The sequence below is a fragment of the Myotis nattereri genome (genome assembly GCF_964212035.1).
Source record: "Myotis nattereri genome assembly, chromosome: 1".
NCBI classification, from domain to species: domain Eukaryota; kingdom Metazoa; phylum Chordata; class Mammalia; order Chiroptera; family Vespertilionidae; genus Myotis; species Myotis nattereri.
The window spans coordinates 68,311,845-68,336,918 of NC_138075.1; the positions used below are offsets into that span (position 1 = coordinate 68,311,845).

The following is a 25,074-nucleotide window of genomic DNA, read 5'->3' on the forward strand; positions in this document are numbered from 1 at the left end:
AAGAGAGCAAAACATTTATTTTTATTTTTTATATATTTTTATTGATTTCAGAGAGGAAGGGAGAGGGAGAGAGAAAAACATCAATGATGAGAGATTGATCGGCTGCCTCCTGCAAGCCCCCTATTGGGGATTGAGCCTGCAACACAGGCATGTGCCCTTGACCAGAATTGAACCTGGGACCCTTCAGTCCGCAGGCCGACACTCTATCCACTGAGCCAAACTGGCCAGGACAAAAACATTTATTTTATATTACCCAGGATTTCTCAGTCTTGACACTATTAACATTTTGAGCCACATAATTCTTTGTTGGGGGTGGGTGGTAGGTCCTGTGCACTGTAGAATGTTCAGTGGCGTCCCTGGTCTCTACTAGATACCAGTAGCATTTAATTTTTAAATTAAATTTATTGGGGTGACATTGGTCAACATAAACTGTCACCCATCACTGTCACCCACAACCCACCACTCAGGTGTGGGTTTCTGTGTTACAAGAGCTCTATATTGCACCATGTGCCCACCACCCAAAGTCAACTCCCTTCCCTCTGGCAACCACCACATGCTGTTTGTGTTCATGAGTTTCAGTTTTATATCCCACATATAAGTGAAATCACATGGTTCTTAGCCTTTTCTGACTGACTTATTCACTTAGCATCATGTTCTCAAGGTCCATCCATGTTGTTGCAAATGGTGCTATTCCCTTCTTTCTCATGGCTGAGCAGTATCACATGTGCATATGTACCACATCCTCTTTATCCAGTCCTCTACCGCAGGACACTTTGGTTGTTTCCATGTCTTGTGCACCATGAATAATGCCGCAGTGAACATAAGGGTGCATATATTTTTTTGAATACATGATTTTGAGTTTTTCGGGCATATACCCAGGAGTGAAATTGGTGGGTCATATGGTAGCTCTATTCTTAATTTTTTGAGGAATTGCCAGACTGCTTTCCATAGTGGTTGTACCAGTCTGCATTCCCACCAGCAGTGAATGAGGGCTCCCTTTTTTCCAAAACCTCTCCAACACTTGTTATTGCTTGTCTTGTTGATAATGGCCACTCTGACAGGGTGGTATCTCACTATAGTTTTGATTTGCATTTCCCTAATTTCCAGTGAGGTTGAATATCTTTTCACATTGGCTGTTTGTATGTCTTCTTGAGAGAGGTGTATTTTCAGGTTCTCTGCCCACTTTTTGATTGGATTGTTTGTTTTTTTGGTGCTGAGTTCTTTATATATATTTTTAAATTAAACCTCTGTTGGAGCTACAATTTGCAAATATCATCTCCCATCTGGTTGGCTGCCTGTTTGTTTTGTTGCCAGTTTCTTTTGCAGTGCAGAAGCTTTTTAGTTTGATATAGTCCCATTCATTTATTTTTGTCTTTACTTCCCTTACCTTTGGAGTCAAGTTCATAAAATGTTCTCTATGACCCAGGTCCATAAGTTTGGTACCTATATTTTTTCTATGTAACTTATTGTTTCAGGTCTGATGTTTAGGTCTTCCATCCATTTTGAATTAATTTTTGCACATGGGGACAAACTGTAATCCAGTTTTATTCGTTTGCATGTGGCTTGCCATTTTTCCCAGCACCATTTATTGAAGAGACTATCTTTACTTGCTTTGGCCATTCAGGGTCTTTTGTGGTTTTATACAAATCTGATGATTTCTTGTCTTATTTCTTTAAAAATTGGCACTGGGATTTTGAAGGGGATTGCATTAAATTTGTATATTGCTTTGGGTAATATGGTCATTTTAACTATGTTGATTCTTCCAATCCATGAATACAGGATATTTTTAATATATCTGATCTTCATCTTCCTTTGCCAGTTCAGTCCTTTCCCCCTTCCTCTTGTATGTTTTTGTTGTCACAAGTTATCCCTGTTTATGCTGTAAGTTTTGGGGGATCTTACTCGTAGTGTTGTGACATGTTCTTTGTTTCAGGTAGAATAACTCCGTTGAGTATTTCCTGCAATGGAGGTTTTTTTGTGTGATAAAATCCCTCAGCTTCTATATGTATGGAAATGTCTTTATTTTCCCTTCATATCTAAAGGATAATTTTGCTGGATATATTATTCGTGGGTGGTAATTTCTCTTTCAGATGTTTGAATATTTAGCTCCACTCTCTTCTGGCTTGTAGAGTTTCTGCTGAGAAGTCAGATGAAATACTAATGGGTTTTCCTCTGTAGGTCACTTCCTTTTTTTCCCTGGATGCTTTGAGAATTTTTTGTCATTAATTTTTTTTTTAAATATATTTTTATTGATTTTTTACAGAGAGGAAGGGACAGGGATAGAGAGTTAGAAACATCGATGAGAAAGAGAAACATCGATCAGCTGCCTCCTGCACGCCCCCTACTGGGGATGTGCCCGCAACCAAGGTACATGCCCTTGACCGGAATCGAACCTGGGACCCCTCAGTCCGCAGGCCGACGCTCTATCCACTGAGCCAAACCGGTGCTGGCTGTCATTAATTTTTGACAGCTTTATCACCGAGTGCCTTGGAGAGGGCCTCCTGGATTGGAGTAACTAGGTGTTCTGTTTGCTTCTTGGACTCAAGGATCTAGTTCTTTCCATAGACTTGGGAAGTTCTCATTCACTATTTGTTTTAATTGACTCTCCATTCCATGTTCCCTCTCTTCCTCCTCCACTATGCCTGTGATTCTGATATTACTTTTTCTGACTGAGTCAGGGAGTCTCGTAGCGCTCTTTCATTTTTCTTTATTCTCAGGTCTCTCTCTTCTTCCCACTTGATTCCTATCTTTGATATCACTAGTTCTTTTCTTTAACTGGTTGGTTCTGTTTTCTATGCTCAACAGTTCACTCTTAATCTCCCTAAATTGCCTGCTTCATTTCCAGTATTTCTGATATATTCTTCTTTAAAGTTTCAATTTCCTTGGAGAAATACTCCTTTTGTTCATTGATTTGTTTTCTGAGTGCACTGAATTGCTTGTCAGTACTTTCTCGCATCTTGTTGAGTATTTTCAGAACTGTAGTCTTGAAGTCTCTGTCATTTATATCACCTAATTCCATGTGTTCCACCCTGCTTTCTGGGAATTTTTTTGTTTTCTTTCTGGTCGTCATTACTGTGGTTCTTCATGGTATTTGCTGCTCTTTGTTTTCAGAGATATATCTCTGAAGAGGTCTTTCTACTATGCTACGGTAGATGGCGCTGAATCGAAAGATTTTTACCAGATTTGAGCCTCCTTGGCTTCCATAGGTCAGTACCTCCATGCTGCTTGGGGGTGGGGTTGGTTATGCCCTCACAGTAATGGTGACCCCTGACCTCTGCAGGGTCCCACCCCAAGCACCCTTCCTGGGGTTCAGTCACAGAGGGAAACAGCAAACCTATTGCAACAGCTCTTGGTTTACAGATAATATGCTCCTGGAGTCAACTTCAAGGGCAGCAGGAGGCGAGTTTTGGGAGCGAAGCAGCAGCAAGGCTCTGTGGTTTCCTTTCTTTGTTTGAAACACCGCCGCCCGGCCCAGCAGTGGGGAGCCGCATGGCAGAGCGCCATGTTCTGTCTGGGCGTCTGCTGACTCAGCCACTGTTCTTTCTCGTTGCTCATGCTTGTGACTCAAAGGCGGCTTGCTGCTCCCCCTGCCCCTCCCCGCCCCCCCATCCCTCTGTTCCTCCAGGCCCAAGGAAGTGCCTACTACCACTGGCTTTCTCCCCTCTCCAGGCCAGGCTGTGAGCTCCCAGCTGAGCTGCAGGGCTGCATATGCGGGCCGTCCACGCTTTCCTGCCTTCTCGCTGCCCTGTTTCCCCAGACGCCCACCTTCAGGTGTTTCAGTGTGCAGGTCTCAGCTGTGCATCTGTGTTGAACAGGGACTTATTTGTTGAAAAGATGGTTAACTTGTTGAAATGTCAGGGGGAGAGGAAAAGAAACACCCTTATGCTGCCATTCCTCTGACGTCACTAGCCAGTCTTAAGGCTTTTAAAACTTACTTCATTAAATTCCTATCCAGACAGTTGCACCAATTTAGATTCCCATCCTGAGTATATGAGATCTCTTCACAGAACATATTAGACAAAACACTATCAAAATTCACTGATTAACAGACCAAGTAAGATAATGGCAGACAGAGTTTGGCAGCTTAGCCCTTCCAAAATGATAAAATATTCTTGGACATGTTCCAGAGAAAAATGTTGAAAGTAAGAAACAACTAGTCTTACACAGGGGGTCATATAATTAAACTGCTGAGTTATTCAGAACAATAGAAAGATTCACTGAAAGTTATCCAGACCTATCTTTATTTCCAAAAAGGATCAAATTGATTTTTAAAGTAAATGTGCCTATGTTTTATAGAGATAGTCCCAGCTGATTTGCTGGGCTTTTGTTTATTACAGTTACCTGACAGTCCTTTCATCATTCACTTTAGTCCTCAGTTTCTGCATAACATGGTCCACAAGATCAGACTCCAGCACACGTTTCTCTGTTTGCCTTTCCTTCTCAAAAGACTTAACCTTAAAAAGAGTGAAACAGACCCATCATTTCAGAAGCCAAAAGGCTAAATCAGAGTTCTATAGTAAGACAAGGCGACAGTTTAGGGGCAGTTTTGCTCCCCACAGGACATTTGTTCAGAGACACTTCTGGTTGTGACAACTGTGGGGGCACTGAGCAGGTAGAGGCTAGGCATGCTGCTAAACAGCCTACAATGCACAAGACAGCAGCCTCACAAGGATCTGGCCCAAGAAGTCAAAGTGTGGCTGTTGAGAAACCCAAGTCTAGACTAGAATAGTTTATCATAGATGATAGAATTTTTTTTTTTTTTAAAAAAAGGCCAAGACAAGCCTACTCCTACTTAATTTCTTTCTTTCATATATTCTTCTTCTTAAACATCCTCTGGTCAGTCACCAAGGTTTCTACAACTCCTCCCTCTCCTTTTCAAACCCAAGTCCTGTCATCCTACTTTTATGGCGCCTGTCCTTTCATCTCCACTTGTATGGCCAGCACTCAGCCTTGGCTTGGGGATAGCCCGATATTCTTCCCATTGCTATCCCTGTCTTCAACTTTCCCTTGCTCCTTTCCATACTACACATCCCTGCAGGTTAATTTTTTTCATATACAATTCTGTAGTCCCCTTCTGTTAAAAACATACACTGGCTCCCTATTAGTAGCTAAATACAGTCCACATTTTTTTGGCTCTCCATGATCTAGCTAGAACCACTCTCTCCTGCTGAAGTCCCCTTCTTCTTCTTCTTCTTCTTTTTTTAAAATATATTTTTATTGATTTCAGAGAGGAAGGGAGACGGAGATAGAGATAGAAACATCAATGATGAGAGATATCACTTATCGGCTGCCTTCTGCACGCCCCCTACTGGGGATTAAGCCCACAACCCGAGCATGTGCCCTTGACTGGAATCATACCCGGGACCCTCCAGTCCACAGGCTGATGCTCTATCCACTGAGCCAAAAAAGCTAGGGCTGAAGTCCCCTTCTTTATAATCCAAAACAGACTATTGAGAGTAATACCAGAATAGTTCTCTGCTGGCCTGACTCTATCTTTCGGACAATCTACGGAAAGAACTACCATTACCTTTGCTATTCCTTCTGCTTAAAAGTCCCTTTCAGCACATACCTATATCCTGCCCATCCTTGAGGTTCCAGTATAAATGCCACCTCCACCCTGTAGACGTCCTTGCTACCTCTGAAATAATCTACTAGGCTGATGAACCCTCAGAGAACTTTCTCTGTAAGAACTTCATGGCGTTGAGCATTTTCTAGGTCATAATCATGCACAAATGTCTTATGTTTCCTATTAGATTACAGGATCCTTGACAGTAGGGCTTGTGGCTTAATGTCCCGTACTCTTCATGGGCCTCAATGTAACCCCTCCCACAATGAATGCTTAAAATGCATTTGCTGAATGAAGTGATGGCTTGCCCTTCATATATGAAGGTGATGCTATCGATCCATCATTAATAGAGGCAGAATCAAGACTGAAAAGAGCTGGAGATACTGGAACAATGTTGAAATGAACAAAATCATATTTAATGGAGATAAATATGAAGTCCTGAATTTAAAGCCTCATTGTGGAAGGCCAGCCAGACCTGGTAATAACTGTGAAAAGCCTAATGGGTTTAGTTGATGATAAATTCAGTATGAGCCAAAGGAACCATATGGTTGCTAAGCATTCACTTGTAGGCTGTATTAGGAGAAATATGGTATCTGGATGGAGGGAGGTAACAGACCCTTTCCTTTTTTTTTTTTTTTTAATATATTTTATTGATTTTTTACAGAGAAGAAGGAGAGGAACAGAGAGTTAGAAACATCGATGAGAGAGAAACATCGATCAGCTGCCTCCTGCACACCTCCCACTGGGGAGGTGCCCGCAACCCAGGTACATGCCCTTGACCAGAATCGAACCTGAGACCCTTCAGTCTGCAGGCCGACGCTCTATCCACTGAGCCAAATCGGTTTTGGCTAGACCCTTTCCTTTTAATCAGAACATGCTTAGAGCACTCTAAAATTTTAGTATCACATTTAAAGACAGACAGTGACACAGTGAAGTATGTCTAGAGGAGGTTAAGAGGGTCAAGGATCTGGAAACCATGTGATGAGGAATGGCTTCAGTAACTGGAATGTTTACACCAGAACAGAGGACAGTTAAAGTGGCATGGCAACTGACTCCTAAAATTTATTTGAAGGTAGCTGAGAGAAGCAGGAAAAATTAGATTTGTTACCTTAACTACTCCAGAGGGTAGAACTAGGACCAGTGATTGTACCTATTGGGAAGCAGATTCTTAGTCAAGTTTCTAAAATGTGCTAACCATAACAGCAGTGTGTTATGACACTGGAATTATCAGCAGAGGACAGTCATCTCCTGGTAATACTGCAGGAGCAGTCACTGCCCTAGATGAGGCCTGATCAGTGGAATGTAGGGTAACTGATAGTTTTGTGACTAACAACCAGACTGCCAGTGGGGACTTCCAAATCTGTCCATGAAGGATTAACTACTATAAGAATTGCCCTCCTGCCTTAAACTAGAAAACCAGATGAAACATAAACAATGGTTCTCAGACATTGGACAATAAGCAGTGGAGGCTATTATCCTACAAGGGGCCCAGGTTATTGTGTTGAAGAAGTTTGCAGACTGCAGTGCCGGGGAGGGGTACCTAAACAGAGAGTAGGAGTCTTGCTGAGTTGAAGTTTAGGCAGGCCAAGTTGGCTACAAATTGTGGGGCAGACGACCAAAGACGAGAGAGCCACACACTCACAGAGGAATATTTCTGAAGCTCTGCAGAAGATTCCACTCACATCTTTGGCAGAGGTACTGACCTGGCATGGGTGACAGGAAGCCATCCACAGCTGAAGAAACAACCACCAGAAATAAGTAGGCATAATAATTTCTGGAATCACAGGACTGGGAATAGTTCTTGTCCTTACCAGAGTAGAGAGATCTCATAATACATAGGGCATGAGGCAGAATCCTCCGAAGGGCACTGCTAGGGACTAAATTACGCCAAGACTAAAAGTTGCCCTGAACCTGCCCTAATAAAGCTTAAAATCAAGCCTGGAGAGGATCAAATAGAATCCAAAGATCCTAACTATATTCCAGAACAAAGGCCAACAGAGCTTACGGGAGCATAAGAAAACCCAGCACCCAAAAATGTAAAATTCATAATGTCCAACAACCAATAAAAATTATTAGGAATGCAAAGTGCTAAAAAATATGACTCATAACCAGGTGAAACATTAATACATAGAAATAGCCCCAGAAATGACAGAGATGATGGAGTTAGTATACAAGTACCTTAAAACACCCATTTAAAATCTTATAAAGAATATAAACCAAATAAGAACCACAATGAGAGAAATGGAAGACATTAAAAAAAACACAATGTAACTTGTACAGATGAAAAAAAATATAATATCTGAAATAAGAAATGCACTGTATGGGATTAAAAGTAGATTCGAGATTGCAGAAAAGATCAGGGACTCATTCAAAATAAAGGGGGGGGGGAGGGAGACACACAATAAAACAAAAAAGAGTCTGAGCTGTGGGGCAATATCAATAATTAATATACTATAATCAGAGTCCCAGAAGTAAAGGAGGGAAAGGGACAAAAAATTTGAAGAAATAGTGGTTAACATCTTGATATATTTTTTCATCTTGTTTCTGTGCACAGGTTTTTGGTTTGTTAATATGGTTGTGGTCGTTCTATCTATCTGTAATAGTGTCAACAATAAAAATAAAGTTAAAAAAAATAAAAAAAATTTGAAGAAATAATGTCTAAAATATTTCCAAATTTGATAAGTACTATACATCTACAGGTCAAAGAAGCCCTGTGAAACAAAGAATACCACAGGGCAGCACATCATATTCAAATCGCAGAAAGCCAATGACAAAAAAAATCTTAAAAGCTGACAGGAAAAAAAGGACACATTATATTCAGAGGATCAAAGCAAACATTTTAAACCAGGTTAGGAGAGAATAAAACACGCCTTCAAAGTAGAAAAAGAAAAATTATGAATCTTGAATTCTATACCAGCAAAAATAACTTTAAGAAATGAAAGTGAGCCCTGGCCAGGTGACTCAGCTGGCTGGAGCATATCCCCACATAACAAAAGGTTGCGGGTTTGATTCTAGTCAGGGCACAAACTCAGTGGCAGAGCAAACAGGAGACAACCGATCAATGTTTCTCTCTCTCTCTCTCAAAAACGCGTCCTCTGGTGATGACTTAAAACAAGAAAAAGAAATGAAAGTGAAATGAGGACTTTTTCAGGCCAATAACAGCTGAGAGAATTCATTGCCAGCAGACCTTCACTAACCAGAAATATTAAAGGAAATTCTTCAGGCAGAAGGAAAATTAAATCAGAATGATATCTGGCTTAATACAAAGGAATAAACAGTTCCAGAAATGGTAAATATGTGAGTAAATATAAAGGATATTTCCCCCTTATTTAAAAACCACTTTAAAAGATAACTAGTTAAAACCAAAATATTAACAATGGGATTTATAACGTAAGTAGAAAAAAGCATTAGGTAACAATAGCACATAAAATGGGAGAGGAAATGGAGATATTCTGTTGTAATATTATTCTGTTGTAATATATGTGAAGGTGCATGATATTTTTTAAAAGTACAATGTGATAAGTTAGAGATGTGTACTATAAACTCAAGAGAAGTCACTAAAAAATCCCATCAAAAACAAAGAATTATAGCCAGTAAACCAATAGTAGAGATAAAATGGAATAAAAAATAATTTAAAAGAGGATATGAAAACAGAACAAAATGGAAAAAGAAGAGATGGTAAAATGGTAGTTTTAAATTCAATCATTTTAATAATTGCATGACATATAAGTGGTCTAACCACACCAATTTCTAAAAGGCTGGATAAAAAAGCAAAACTCAACTAGTGACTGTTTCTAGTAAAGAACCTACTTTAAATATAAAGACACAAATAGAAGGAGAATGATAAGCCATGCAAATACTAAACAAAAGATTTCAGAATAAGAAATATTACCAGGGATAAAGAACATTTCATAATTATAAAGAGGTCAATTCATCAAGAAGATATAAAATCCTAAATGTGTATTCACCAAATAACAGAGTTTCAAAATACACGAAGCAAAAATGATAGAACTAAAAGGAGAAATAGATAAACCTACAATTATAGCTGGAGATCAATGCTCCTCAGTAACTGATAGAACAAACAGACAAGTAAGTTAGGAAAGATATAGAAGATTTAAGCAATGGTATCAACTAATATGCACAAATTGATGTTTATGAAACACTCCTCCTAACAATGTAGAATACACCTTCTTTTCAAGTGTACATGAAACATTTACAATAACAGACCATTATATTATGAAATCACACAGAATATGATTTCTGGTCACAAAGGAATTAAACTAAAAATGGTTAAAGGAATATATCTGGAAAATACCCAAATATTTGGAAATTTAAACACATACTTCTAAATAACTTATGGATAAAAGAAGAAATCATCAAGGAAATTAGAAATATTCTGAACTAAGTGAAAATAAAAAGTACTAAATAAATGGTATGCAACTAATGCAGTATGTAGAGTGAAATTTATACCAGGTGGACAGCATTTTTTTTTTTTTCCTGTAAAGGGCTAGATAGTAAACATTTAAAACTTTGCAGGTCACACACTCTTTGTCACACACTTTTTCTTTTTAAACAAAGAACATGAAAAGGGTTTGTGGCCCACAGGCCATGCAAAAATAGGCTGTGGGCTGGATTTGGCCTGTATGTAGGTTGTAGTCTGTCAAACCCTGATGTAAAGTTCTGTAGAAGAAACTAGAAAAATAAACTAAATCTAAACTTAGCAGGTTAAAAAAAAAGAATAGAAATTAATAAAACAGAAAACAGATAACAAATAGAGAAAATGCAGACATCAAAAGCTGGTTCTCTGAAAAGACAAAATTGATAAACCTCTGGTCAGGCTGATCAAGAAAAAAAAGATTGGAGACATAAATTACCAATGTCGGGAATGAAAGAGGGTGTCACTACAGATCCTACAGACAGTGAAAGAATAGGGAATATTTGGAAACTTAGATGAAATGGAAACATTCTAGGAAAGATACAAACTACCAAAACTCATGAAGAAAGAGGCAACCTGAATAGCTCTATATCTAAGCCCATGTGGCTTTATTGGTGAACTTCACCAAATAAATGAGGATTAAATAATACTAATTCTAAACAAATCTTCCAGAAAACACAAAGGGAGAGAACACTGTCCAGTTCATTTTATGAAGCCAATATTACTGTCATATTAAAACCAGACAAAGACATTATAAGAGAAAAACAAGGAGAAAAATGTTGATTTCGATTTTTTTTCCTTTAAAAACAGAAATAAAGGTTATGAGGTTGTTTCAGTTTGAGCATTTTTAGTTACATGCAATACAGTAAAACTGGTTAGTAAGTAGCCAGAGAATATGCCAGTCAGCAGTATCACCTCTAATTATTACTATTTTCTTGGATGGAAAAAGAAAATGAGGGAAGAAAATTAGGAAAAACTACAGCCACCATTTTTTTTTAAGCTCAGTCTCTCTCTTTCTTATTTTATACTACAGGCCCCGTGCACGATTAAATCCTGCATGTGTAGGGTCCCCTAAGCCTAGCCTGCAGTCAGGGCCATGTCCGCCACCCCACGATGCCTCGCACGCTCCGTGGATGCTGCCAGCACCCCACGTTGCTCTGCCTATGCTGCCAGCGTCCCTGGGGATGGGGTGGAGGATGGGGGTAGGGAGAGGTCCCCAGAGGTGCTCCATGCACCTCATGGTGACCAGTCGTTTGGTCATTTCAGTCGTGATGCCTCTAGCCTTTTATTATGATGATTCTCTCCAATAATGAGTCCAGCAATTCAGAGGGAGAACAAAATAATGGATTTCCACCCACAGGCAGGTGGGAAGTTGGGTGTTCCACAGTTTACAGAGTTTTGGAAATCTACTGAATCGTGAAAGATTTTCTCTGGTCTTTACCTTGACATGGCTTCCTTCTTTATCTGACACAAGGGCCACATAGGTGATTTCATGATGTCGGCAGTACTCCTGTAGTTCCTCTTGGGACTGAAACCAATAAACAGTGTATGAAATAACAGAGAGCACCGGGAGCTGCTTCAAGGAATTAAACAGAATGAAAACACTGTGTTCAATTGTATTCTCAAAGTGAACATGCTGACTCAGGGGTTATAAATATTAAGCAGAATTCAAGGGAGGAATAAGACCTCTTTTCATTACTTTCACTATTGTTCTAAGGGTCCATGGGCAATCAGTGTGGTCAGGACACAGTAAGAGGTTTTCAGACGCTTCAAATCTTGAGGGAAAGTGCCAGAAATTATAACACACACATACAGAAAAGGCCTTTGAGGAAAGCGAAGACAACAAAAGAAATAGTGGAGAGCTTAAAGCAGAATTGAATCATAAAACAAAGAACATCAGAGGAGAGAAGCCTGCAGGGGGATGTCACATTGCAGGATTGAAGTCACATTACTGGGCTTATATTTTACTGTTAAGACAGAGCACTTCTCTAACAATTTATAAAACAAGTTAACAAATGAAAGAAATACTGCTCTGGAAAATGACTAAAAATTATCGCACCTGAACAACAACAAAATTATTGCACCTGGCCGGCAATGGCTCAGTGGTTGAGTGTTGACCTATGAACCAGGAGGTCATGGTTCAATTCCTGGCAGGACACATGCCTGGGTTACGGGCTCGATCCCCAGTGTGGGGCGTGCAGGAGGCAGCTGATCAATGATTCTCTCTCATCATTGATGTTTCTCTCTCCCTTCTTCTCTGAAATCAATAAAAAAAATTATTGCTCAGCCTACTTCTGACATGAATTTTTATATAACACAAAAATGGACAACAGCAGTTTCATAAATGACTGGGCAGGTGATGTGAAAGGAGCAGGAGGGCGGGTGGGGGCTCTGTTTCCCCAGGCGTCTCTTCAGGCTCTGGGGCACCTTGAGTGTGGGTAAACGTGTACAACTTGGATGATCACCTAGGGGTACAACCCCTCTGTGATCTGCTCATGGCAGTAAGAAGTTAGTTGTCTAAAGGCCCCACATTCTAAAGGGTAGGCAAGTATTCAGTCAGCTATGGGAGGTCTGAGGATACAAAGCTACAAACACACTAAACACAGAATGCCCTTGGGAAGTGTCGTACGGTGGATAATGGATTGTAAAGGTGTCCATCCACCTCTTAATCCCCAGGACCTGTGAATATATTACCTTATATAGCACAAGGGACTTTGCAGATTTGCTAACATTAAGGATCTTGAGATAGGGAGATTATCCTAGATTATCTGGGTGGGCCCAAAGTAATCACAAGAGTCCTTATAAGAAGGAGACAGGGAGGTCAGAGTTAGAGAATGTAAGGACAGAAGTATAGGTCAGAGAGGAAAGGAGATGCTACTCTGCCATGTTTGAAGATGGAGGATCGGGCCATGAGCCAAAGAATGCAGGCATCCTCTAAGAGCTGGAAAAGGACTCTCTCCGCAAAGCCTTCAGAAGTAATAACCCTATCAACACCTTGTGTTGAGTCCAGTTAATACTGTTCAGACTTCTGAATTCCAGAAATGTAAGCTAATAAACTTGTGTTGTTTTTAGCCACCAAGTTTGTGGTGATTTATTACTGCTGCAACCAGAAACTAATACAGGAAGCAACTGTAACCTCAGAGATAGAGTTTGAGAACCCAAAGTGGTAGAGGATGATTTCCCATGGAAGCCATGACTGTTTGCATTCCATTCACTGTGCCTCATTACCTGTGACCAGTCATACATGATTTCTGCTGTGATTCCCGCCGTCCAGAGTTTCTGGGTTATGTTGATGGCCCTGGACATGGACATCTGGCCAACACTTACGACCAGGAGGTCACAAGAGCTTATTGAAACCTGGATCAGAAACAGAGTGATGACATTTAGAAGAGGCAGACTACAGGCAGGTAGGCGGACCAGCACCAGGAGGGAAGCAGCACTCATATGAAGGCAGGCATTTTGAAATCTTGTACAGCAACATATGTGCGGAAGCCTTTACTTCAAAATTACATAGTAATATAAGTAAATAGCACAGTAAAAAAAACTTTAATGCTTGTCTTTTAGGATAGATATTATTTCAAAACTACCCTCTAGGAAAATTAATCTTGCTTGAAACACAAAGGAAAAAGAACCATTTTTAGCTCTGCAGAGTACAGCAGGATTTCTGAACAAGGGGTTTTGATATGAGTTGTTAACAACAATAACACCTCATACCCACAGAGCTCATTACAGATGAAGAGTGAGGCTAGGAAAGGAAGGATGGATTGTTGAGGTTCCCCGGTGAGAGGCTAAGGACTGAAAGGCAAGGACTCAACACCAAGTTTTTGGTTTGTCTATCATGGCAAAGATAATCTACCAAACCCAAATCTATCACTGGCACATCTGAGCTCCATGTAAATGACTACGAAATGAAAGATGACTCAAGGCACACTGGAAGGCAAAGCCGGTACTTACAGGTTCTTCCATGTTGAGGACAGCAGCAGATATCTTGTCTATTGCTATGCTGACCCCAATGGCAGTGGGAACTGGCCCCAGAGCCTGTGGTCCTCTAAACTGGGGAATCTGCAGAGAAAGACACACAGTTCTGGTTACGAAAGAGAGAAGAAATTGCAATTATGGGCAAAGCAATGATTAGAGTCCACGCACTCCCAGAAACTTATCATCAAAGCGTTCAACAAAAAGGCACGCGTGTGTGTGTGTGTGTGTGTGTGTGTGTAAGAGACAGAAGCAAGCCCACATGCAAATTTAAGTAAATGTTACATCTATAACTGTACTGTTCAATAGGGCAGTCACTACCCATATGTGGCTTGAGCACTTGAAATAAGGCTAATATGAACTGACATGTGCTATATGTAAAATACACACTGGCTGCAAAGATTCAGAATACAAAAGAAGTAAAATGGCTCATTAACAATTTAAAAAATTTTGATTACATGGTGAAATAATACTTTGGATATATTGTATCAAATGAACTACATTATTAAAATTAATTCTACCTATTTCTTTTTACTTATTTTATATTACTATATAATTTAAAATGTAATATATAGGTTCTTTTTAAAAAAAATATTTTTATTGACTTCAGAGAGGAAGGGAGAGAACTAGAGAGAGAGAAACATCAATGATGAGAGAGAATCATTGATTGGCTGCCTCCTGCATGTCCCCTACTGAGCGGGGATTGAGCCCCCAACCCAGGCATGTGCCCTTGGCCAGAATCGAATCTGGGACCCTGTAGTCTGCAAGCTGATGCTCTATCCACTGAGCCAAACCATCCAGGGCAGTGGTTGGCAAACTCATGAGTCAACAGAGCCAAATATCAACAGTACAACGATTGAAATTTCTTTTTTTTTTTTAATATATTTTATTGATTTTTTACAGAGAGGAAGGGAGAGAGATAGAGAGTTAGGAACATCGATGAGAAAGAAACATCGATCAGCTGCCTCCTGCACATCTCGCACGGGGGATGTGCCCGCAACCAAGATACATGCCCTTGACCGGAATCGAACCTCAGTGGTCGGCAAACTCATTAGTCAACAGAGCCAAATATCAACAGTACAATGATTGAAATTTCTTTTGAGAGCCAAATTTTTTAAACTTAAACTATATAGGTAGGTACATTGTTATTAACTTAATTAGGATACTCCTAAAGCTTAGAAAGCGCCACACTCAAGGGGCCAAAGAGCCGCATGTGGCTTGCGAGCTGCAGTTTGCCGACCACGGATCTAGGGCAACATATAAGTTCTGTACCCAAAATGGATAAGTACACTTCTCCCTATTCTTCCTGGTAAGTACAGCTAAAAATCCTGGACAGTACGTAAAACAAATATAAGAAGATTCTGAAGTGAAGAGAAGGCAGCAGACTGGCCAGAAACCACAAGACACACGGCTAGTTCCCTGGGTTTGGTCTTTGCCTCATATGTCCTGAATTGGGGGCCAGAGAAACTGGCAACCCAGACATGCCAAGGAAAAACAGCAGAAAAGCCCTGATGAAAACCTGCTTTTTCTGGCTAAAAGACCACACAAGAGGCAACCTAGCAGGACAGAAAACTTTTAGACAATACCTGCCCTATTATAGCCAAGACACATCATAAATAAACCTCAAACTAAAGACAAAAAAACCCAACTCTTTAAAACCTTTGAGAATCACCTTTCCTATAGTGAAAAAAAATAATTCAAATAACAGCTGATTTCTCATGAGAAACCAGAAATGTTGGAGAAATACAACAGACTTCCTTCTTCTCTTGTCTCTCAGTGTGACAAAGTAATAAGCATAACACTTTCTGATATGGATCTCAATGTAGGTAGAGAAAGTATTTAAGACAATCACATGATACATGGGGGATGAAGTAAAGGGACATAAAGGCAGAGAAGGTTTCTGCACTTGGTGGTTGTGGGAATCTACACGTGAATAAATGGCACAGAATTATACACATACAGTAAATCAATGTCCATTTCCTGGTGTTGACATTTTATTAGATTATGCCAGGTTTAACCACTGGAAGAAATTGGGTAAAAGTTACATAGACTTCTCTGTACTATCTTTCCAACTGCCTGTAAATCTATAATTATTTCAAAATAAAAGTTTAAAAACATTACAAGAGTGGTTCACAAGACATTTCTATCCTAGATGAAAGATATGATTAGCTAGGTGTGGCTCCATTGGTTTGAGTGTCATTCAGTGCACTGGAAGGTTTTGGGTTTGATCCCTGGTCCGGGTGTGTATGGGAGGCAACTGATTGATGTATTTCTCTCACATTGATGTTTCTCTCTCCCCCTTCCTCCTCTCTAAAAAAATAAAACACACACACACACACAAAACCTGTACTCAGAGGTAAATCAACAAAGATATACAGGTGTTCAACTATACTACTGGTTCTATTTTTCTGTAGGTTTGAAAATGTTCAAAATAACAAGTTGAGGAATAAATGAAATTAAGCCAGAACAGATCAACAAATCCGGGGACAGCCCTCACCAGCAGGTCGTATCTGCCACCAGCTGCAAGGATTTCAGAGATAGCCCTTTGCCTCCGTTTGATGAACGCCACAAACTGGAAGATGATCCCGCTGTGCTGCTGCACCTTGTAAACCAAGCCCAAATTGATCAAGACCTGCCAAGTGAAAAGCCACACAACCGTATCAAAGGCACTGTTTTCCATCAGAACAATCTATTTAGCATAAAGCAAATATTCAGTAAGATCTGGTACAAAGTCTGTTTCACTATAGCCCTCTAAGTAAGAGAAACTGCTGTCTTCTCTGAGGCTAAATGACAGTAAGAAATGCTGCACAACAGGAATCGTGATGCTTGCACAGAAATTCTGACTGAAGCCAAAATTATTACTAGGTATCAAATGTTGCAAAATGTAGAAAGCACAGATCTTCTGGAACAATAAAACACTTATTAGCATTAAAACGATAAAACCCATTTCCCTCTTGTGCTGTTATTAACGCTACAAATCTGTACCGCCAGAATCAAACAATTGCCAAACCTGTAACTTTATGCCAAGTTTCTTCAACAGCCCAACAACCTCCTCTAGATCTTTTAAGCCATACTTCACCAGTTGGGCAACGCCTGTTTTCTGTTTTATTAATGAATTTATTGTTGGTGTTAGATCTTGCAAATCTCCCTTCTGCTCAATAAATTTGTAGAGTCGACACAGCTAGAAAGCAAAGAGGCACAGTTAGCTTGCAGTCCACAGCAGGGAAGACTTACTTTGCACTGGGTTTCGTACACATACCTCCGAGAAGAGAATTTGGCAGTTGAAGGTCATTTTAGCCCTTACCACAATCCCAAATGAGGATTATCCTTTTCCAACAACTCTAAAGCACCTCACAGAAGTGCTTCAGGCACCTACCTCCTCACAAGTTCATTTTTAAGCCACACGCATACTCATAGTTAATGCTGACCCCAGCAGAACAGAGTTTGGTTTTAGCAGAGCTTCCATTATATTTTCTTTCTTTTTTAAAAAATTTAAATTTTTATTTTTTAAAGTATTATGTAAGTCCCCCTTTCCCCCCACTGACCTCTCCCCAGATGCCCCCCTCCCATTATATTTTTAAGCCAATATTGTTTTCCTTTCCATCCTCATTCTCATGAATTCTGATTACTACAGTCATACAAACGGGGGGCTGGGGACAGGAAGGCAAAGTCTGACGTGTTCTGTCTAATACCACACCAAAGCAGTCAGAAATCCCCTCTCCTCCCTCTGCCTGACCAATTCCTATTTGTATTTTGGGGGTGGGGGGGGGGGAAGCTAGATGTCATCTCCTGCAGGCAGCCTCCTGGTCTATCAGACCCTGATCCCACCTCCTAGCTCTTGCCACCTGTATACATGGTCCTTCCCAGGAGAGGGCGGGGGCTACCGATGACCTCTCCGTAGCCGGCACAGAGCAAGTGAGGAGGCAATAACTGGGATCCTAAGACCAGAGAAAACTTCCCGGAGCTAAAGTGGAAATTATTAAGAAGCAAAATTGTAGCTATTTTAAAGGCTGTAGGCAAGCAGAACCTGGTTCAACTCTAAATTGGCACCTGGAAACTGAGAGTTGAACGAACAGTCAGCTTAATATAGTTTCACACAATAATCATAAATTATTTTTTAAAAATAAAAATGTTAAAATCTCTTTGTTAAAGATAAAATATTTTAATTTTAAAATGGTCTAATTTAATTTTTTTCTCTTAATAACTTCTTCTCAATAATTGTAACATTAAATTTCCCCATTAATAAAATACCAGAAGCACTGGAGTCAACACCCCCCGGGTCGGGTCCTCACCCATCACCATCTAACTCATGTCACTTTGGACAACTCACAGTATCTCTTTGGGCCTCAGTGCCTCCTCATTTGTAAAATAAGACGAGGCCAGATATTTGAAACTGTTTTGCAGCATTTCTACTCCTGCTTTTAATATGCTTAGAGTTCTATTTTTAAATAATGAGAGTACCAACTGCCTTTATTAGATACTAATTGTTCCATTTTAAACCAACTGAACACATAACTTTGAATCAATGCTCATCATCACAAATGACCAGTGAATAGAAATTTAGCGAAAAGAAGCCGACACTTTAGCAACCAATGCAAGTGTGAAATAGCTTTGAAATGGGACATTAGTTCAAAGAACCTTTTGGGCTTAAACCTTCGGGTAGGGAATTACTGAATTGGGCAGTTTGCTGAGCAGATTCTTTGTGCTATTTATACACTCCACTATTTGTGAACACAAGTATGTGCTGTGTACATGTCTAGGGTTTTATGTAAATACCTTTTTTGTATTAGAATGCTATGCCATTAGGTCACTTTGCATATCATCAATATCTCCTCCAATATTTAACATTTAAAATCTAACCTAGCTGAATTTCTAGAACTCACAGTGCTATTGATCTGGTCTACTTTCCCTACCTGCAAACTATAGGGGTGATTTCTTTAAACTGTGGTCTATGTGTGCCCTGTGAACCTGTTTTAAAGAGCTGAGGGGGAATACATGCTGCAGATGTCCCCTCATGTCTCTCCTTTTCTCCCCACTCATGTCTTTTTAAAGGCCAATCCTAATTAAGAACTGAAAGCAGTCTGTAGACTCCTCGACTCGCTCATTCTCTCCCTAGCTCTGCCTGACCCGAGTACAGTCACATTGCAACCTCTCCCATGTGTGAGTTTTGCTGATCACAGGATCATGTCTGCCCAAGGGCTACAGGGTTCTGGAAAGGTTTTTAAAATTTCTCTTCCTGTGTAAATATTCAGAAAAATGTAAGAAATCCCTGTTGTCTTCTGCATCGCAGCAACTCAGTTAAGTGTGGGTTGACTATGCCAAAGATCTGGGCCCAATCTAATGCCGGTAGGGAGAATGCAATAAACCTGGCTACCCCGGGAGATGTTCCTCACAGCTAACGGGATTAAACACAAGACTGTAGGAGCAGGAAATGTACCAGTAAAGCAAGAGCCTTAATTTAGTTCTCAGGCGTTAGAAGACCCTGGTGGGGAGGGGTTGCAGGATGGGTGGATACCCATTAATCTGCAGAGCTCTGTGCCTCATTCTAGTCCCACAGAATCTATTTCAGAAGAGGATAGCTAGTACTAGGTCTGCTCAGCAGGAGGGCCCACCAGGCAGCCTTTACAAGGGTGTGAAGAGGGTCCTGATGATGGAGAAAGAACAGGATGATTACAGCACATTAAGCCGCAGCATGGAGAGGCTTTTTTTGATCACAGCACTGGTTTCTCTCTTCCCTTAGTCCCGTGTTGCCATGGTACCTATTAACACTCGGGGAAAACCGTCTGTGAGGCAGCAGGCAGTGCTGCCGGCTTACTGCAACAAGAATTTGGTGACATTTTCTGGTCTCACAATTCACAGAGAGCTGTAATAACACCACGAGAAGGTACTTACACTATTAGGAGACAAAGACAGATTACAAAATTTAGCTTCCACTTCTCTCCTCGTCAGCTTTTCTGTCTAATGTAGAAGAAAAAGGGAAAATGAGAGGGACCAAATGACCCTGAATAAGGTACAATTTCCAGGCTAATTCTGTTAAGCACAGTCTTCATTTTAGATAAACTACTCCTAATCAGGAAAGATGTGTTAATTCTGTAATTTACAAAATTTTTTTTCCCAATTCATATAAAACTTCACATTATTTTAAATTGTGAAAAACCCTTACATGAAAGAATTAAATAGGGGAAAGTTGCTGAATGGTGAGGCAACTCTGAGGTGGACAGGCCTGACCAGGGTGTTTCTGTTTGTGGGGGAGGGAGTCAACTGATCTCCGTCCCCCTGATAAAAACCACAGATTGACAGGTTCCGCATTTCAGCCCACGCTCGCAGTCAGGCTGTGGCTGTGGGATATGAACAAGGCTGACCTGAGGCCTCTGCAAGACCCCTGGGGCCAGTGTCTGACTGACATATTGTATCTGTCACTGCTACACAGCAGTAGCATTTTGGGGGAGGAAAGAACCACTAGAAACCGACAGTAATGTTAGAGGCCTCGAGGTATACCTGCCAGATGAAAGAAAAGTTAGTTAAGCCTTTTGGTGTATAAAAAATAAGCCAGTGGTTCTCAACCTGTGGGTCGCGACCCCTTTGGTGGTCGAACGACCCTTTCACAGCGGTCGCCTAAGACCACCCTGCATATCAGATATTTACATGACGATTCATAACAGTAGCAACATTACAGTTATGAAGTAGCAATGAAAATAATTTTATGGTTGGGTCACAACATGAGGATCTGTATTTAAAGGGCCAGAAGGTTGAGAACCACTGCAATAAGCCATTATGCACTTTCACTATTTGTTCTGCCTTAACCAGAGACTGTCTGGTACTGTTAGTTACTGAATCTCCTAGATGCTTCTTACTTGTTATAAAAAACAATATTTAACAAGAAAAAAAAATTATAAAAGATAAGCAAGCATTCACCTCCATCCCAGCCTCATAATATCACACAATTTAAATTTTTCAGCCCGGCTGGTGTGGCCCAGTGGTTGAGCGTTGACCCATGAACCAAGAGGTCCCTGGTTTGATTCCCGGTCAGGGCACATGCCTGGGTTGCGGGCTCGATCCCTGGTAGGGGTGTGCAGGAGGCAGTCAATTGATGTTTTTACCTCTCTATTCCTCTCCCTTCCTCTCTCTCTAAAATCAATAAAAATATATTTAAAGAAAATAAAATTTTCAGTGTTTTCCCTCCAGGCTCTACTATGATATGGCTAATTATGAAGAGGAACTGGAGGTGCCACTGCCCTGGTCTCACAGGAAAGAGGTGGCAAATGAGGCTCCAACAGAGATTTAAACCACTCTTCCCCACTTCCAGCAACCCAAGCCTATGTGACGTTGCTGGTAAGCATAGGTAGGCTGGAAGGGCTAAGGGCAGGGATAAGTCTTTATCCTCAATGTTAATACTCCCTTCTCTTGGTCTCTGTAAATTAAGTGTAATTACAGCACGTGTGAGGATGGAGAGAGTTAACCCACATAAGGAGATTAGACTAATGCTTGCCACATGGGTGGGTGCTCAGTAAAGATCGTTATTAGCAAGTATCAGGACTGATTTTTTGCCTCCATAAGTAGGTTAGTGAAGAACTTTATTATCTTACAAGTGAAATAAGACAATTTGATCTTTATAAAACCAGAAGTTACCCTTAAGAAAAAACAACAAAAAACACCCTGGAAGTCACTAGTCCAGAATAAAAGCTCATTAATTGTTGATATAATCAGAGAATTGGTTCTTTTACCTTATAGCAATGAGGGAAGGAGATACAACTCCAAATTCAATGTTACAGCTACATCACTAAGAAAATGCTCACGAACTATTTGTATCCTTCAATATCAAGTGAAAGTAATTAAATGCTTACCACAGCATCATACAGAATAATGTAGACTTGACTGAGTTTATCTTCTGGGATCCCACAGTGTAAGAGTACTGCTTTCAATAACATGGTATGGTTCAAGTAAATACTGTAATTTCTTTCCTAGGATACCCCCGAAAAAAAGAGACTATTTTAGTTATAAAAGCAAGGTAGTTACATGACCAGACCTAAGATCTCACTATCAATTTACGATCCTAAGACACGAAAAGACTGAGCGTGAAAGACTGAATTTTAGTATATTACTTTCTAGCTTATTTTTTCATATACATTTTTTTCATTTGTTGTAGTCAAACAATGTAATACCATTTAAGACTTTATTACACACATCAAAGTACTTTGGCCTTCAGTTAGGTTAAAAAGCCTGAACAAATTCGCACAGACTTCAAGAGGGAAAGGATCTGGTTCAGTTGTAACTGACTTTATAAGCACAGGCTAGGAAAACAGCTATCCTTACATTTGTCAATTAACCCTTTGCGGTCGTTTGTCTACTCTCAGCCACCAAAGCTTTTTTACTGTTCCTGTCGTATGTCTGCTCTCAGCCACCACAGCAAGGAACCGTACGAATCTTAACTCTATTCATTCCTGTATCAGTTCATAATTTCTCTGAAAGCTCTTAAGTGTCTAAGCGACCTTGTCACGAACCAAAACACTGCCCCGGCAAATCGGAGATATCGAAACTCAATATAAACAAACGCGGTCGTTCCACACTCGCCATGCAAAACACCGTGGCGAGTCAGTCGCCTTTTGAGAGTGAAGAAATCAACAAGCTTCGGAGATACTTCGCAGAATTTCCAATAAAGCTTTACAAATTACGTTTAACTGTAATTCGGTACTCTCGCTTGTTAAGATATTTCATAATAATACTCCAAAATGGCAAAAAGAAAGTTACCAAAAGAAGTGTACTGCGAATCTAAAGTAACAATGAAGAGTTTTATTTTGGCACCTTGAATACTGACTCTGACGTAGGAAGTGATAATGTTTGTAGTGATTCTACTAGTAGTGACGTAGTTCCAAAAAAGAATAAATATTGTTTATCCTTCATAATCTTGCATGTTATGTATCACTGCTCTTTCAATGGAAATTAATTCCGACCAGTACGACACCCATGTCCAAATTTAATACGACCGCAAAGGGTTAATGAGCGTTCTGAGTTGTGAGCTAGACTTGAGCTCGGTGCAGCAGGGATGCAGAAAAGTGGACACACAGGTTCTGCCCAAAGGAGCACACACCCTGCGCGATTCTGCCTGTGGGAGCACGAGGGTGAGGGTGCTTTACCCTTCCCCTCAAAGTCCCCCCTCGGCATGCCACCTTTGTCTTCCTGCCAAACTGGCTCACTTCTACCACCTCTGTAACTTTCTAAATAAACTTCCTCTTATCATTTGAAAAAAAAAAAATGAGCACACACTCTGACTGAACAACTACCAACCAACACAACTCAAGGAAGCAGGTGATGTCTGTCAGTGAGAGTTGAAAAGGGAAGGGGGCCAGTCCATCAGTGGGGAGCAGTCAGGCTTCCTGGGGAGAAAGGGCCGACACCATGGCTGGGTAGAGAAAAGTCTTTCAAGAGAAGGAACTGCGCTGGAGTGAACAGCACAGGCCCATGGAATGGGGAGGGAAGGCCTGAGAGCCAAACCTCGGGCTAAGAGCAGAGGCTAGGGAGCATGCAAACATGAGGAAAAGTGAAGTTGGGGAGTTGAGAGCTCAGGTATAGGAGGGACCCACCAAGGGCTCTGAAGAGGCTATGAACGTGCTAAAAAAACCATCCTAGGAATCAGCCTAATTTCTTCCATTTTGGAAGAATAGGCAGAAAAACAACATCCTTCCCTCAAAACAAAACAAACAGATAAAAACAAAGGCTGTTCCTTTCAAGGCCGAGGTAAAAGCCTGAGATAAACTCAAAAGCAACATCATCAAACTCTTCTGTCACTTTAGTGACAGTGATTCACTGTCAGCACAGCTGGGGTGCAGCTCTGCAGGCGGTGCCCCACCCCATGCCTCATGAAGGACTCTGGTGGGGGAACCTCAGAATGTGAGAATGCGGAAAGGAACCTGAAGGGCTGGGAACTCTTGGATGATTTCATAGATAGTGTAGATGACTTCAGCAGTGGGCAGAGAGCTGTTGGTGGTGGAGGTGACGATATCAAACGCACATTCCAGAAGTTCTTTGGGATGAAATCGGTCTAATTTGCGAGGTCTGAACACACGTTCTATGCAGTATCTGGAGAGAGAAACCTGATTTCTAAGGTCATTGCTTACTGGAATCAAATATGCATAAGACATTTTTGAACAGGTAACAGCTATGAAGAAATTAATCAGTGGTATGACAAAGAAAGCCTAAAGAAGGTTTTCCCACAACAGTCTTGCCTTATGGCCTAGGTTCCAACTCCCAGTTTTCATTACATGTCTGAAATAGAGATGACATCACACACACAAATAACTTTATCTTAAGTGCTTGCTTTCTACACAGTGATACCCACACCTTAGGGCTGTGACTATTAACTGTTCACTTGCAGCTGAGAATAAAAGCATGTAAAGAGCTGTGATTTCTTTTGGGGAAAGGAGCCTTAAAGTAGGGTGCCTCGCTGACAACAATACTGCTCCAACTGATGAAGGCCTGGTGTCAGACCCTGTGGTATCTGAATGTACAAACTCTCCCCGGTGCTAAGTGCCCGGAGCTCCTGGTGTTCAGCACTCCTGCTGGTTCCCTCCACTCCCCTACTCACAGCTTTTGTTCCGTTACCTATGTAGGCAGTTTTCACGCAGGGATCACTGGCCATTTGTCCCTCCAATTAAGTTTTAAAAGGGACCATCAAGAACAGTCAGATGTTATTTTTCCAAGCAACTATTCATGAAAATAATTAGTTATGTTGCTTGGGGATATTCGGAAGTCACAGAACAGACTGCAGGAGCTTCAGTACCCACCCAAGTGCCACCTTCCTCCTGAAGAGGAGGCTCACTGTCCTCATCACTTTACAGAAAGGGCTACTGTGCCTGGGTTTTGGAGCATATTCCAAACTCAATACTTTACACCCCAAATTCTTTACTGTATAAGGATCACAGAAGATAAAACATTCTTCCTGGGTTTTCCCCCACATCCACCAAATGAAATCCTCATAGTTTCTTACCGTTTTAAATTCAATATATTATTTCTTGCCACATATCTTGCAAAAGGAACCTGAGAAATAAAGTTTCAAAGGTCAATGTCAAGAAGTGTCAACTAGCACACTCCTTTTAGTTTT

General features: G+C 40.7%; 1 protein-coding gene across 1 annotated transcript in view; it reads right to left on the bottom strand.

The window, feature by feature from the left end:
* The window catches only part of EIF2AK4 (eukaryotic translation initiation factor 2 alpha kinase 4), a 96,182-nt gene that overhangs the window by 7,210 nt on the left and 63,898 nt on the right, over positions 1-25,074 (bottom strand). Inside the window, exons 24-33 of the mRNA XM_081113194.1 lie at positions 24,961-25,010; positions 23,885-24,053; positions 21,821-21,937; positions 19,869-19,934; positions 16,987-17,157; positions 16,474-16,608; positions 13,956-14,063; positions 13,230-13,358; positions 11,443-11,529; positions 4,342-4,454 (exon numbers count right to left, since the gene is read on the bottom strand). Coding sequence (XP_080969320.1) covers positions 4,342-4,454; positions 11,443-11,529; positions 13,230-13,358; positions 13,956-14,063; positions 16,474-16,608; positions 16,987-17,157; positions 19,869-19,934; positions 21,821-21,937; positions 23,885-24,053; positions 24,961-25,010 — 1,145 coding nt within the window. The remainder of the gene's footprint in view (positions 1-4,341; positions 4,455-11,442; positions 11,530-13,229; positions 13,359-13,955; positions 14,064-16,473; positions 16,609-16,986; positions 17,158-19,868; positions 19,935-21,820; positions 21,938-23,884; positions 24,054-24,960; positions 25,011-25,074) is intronic.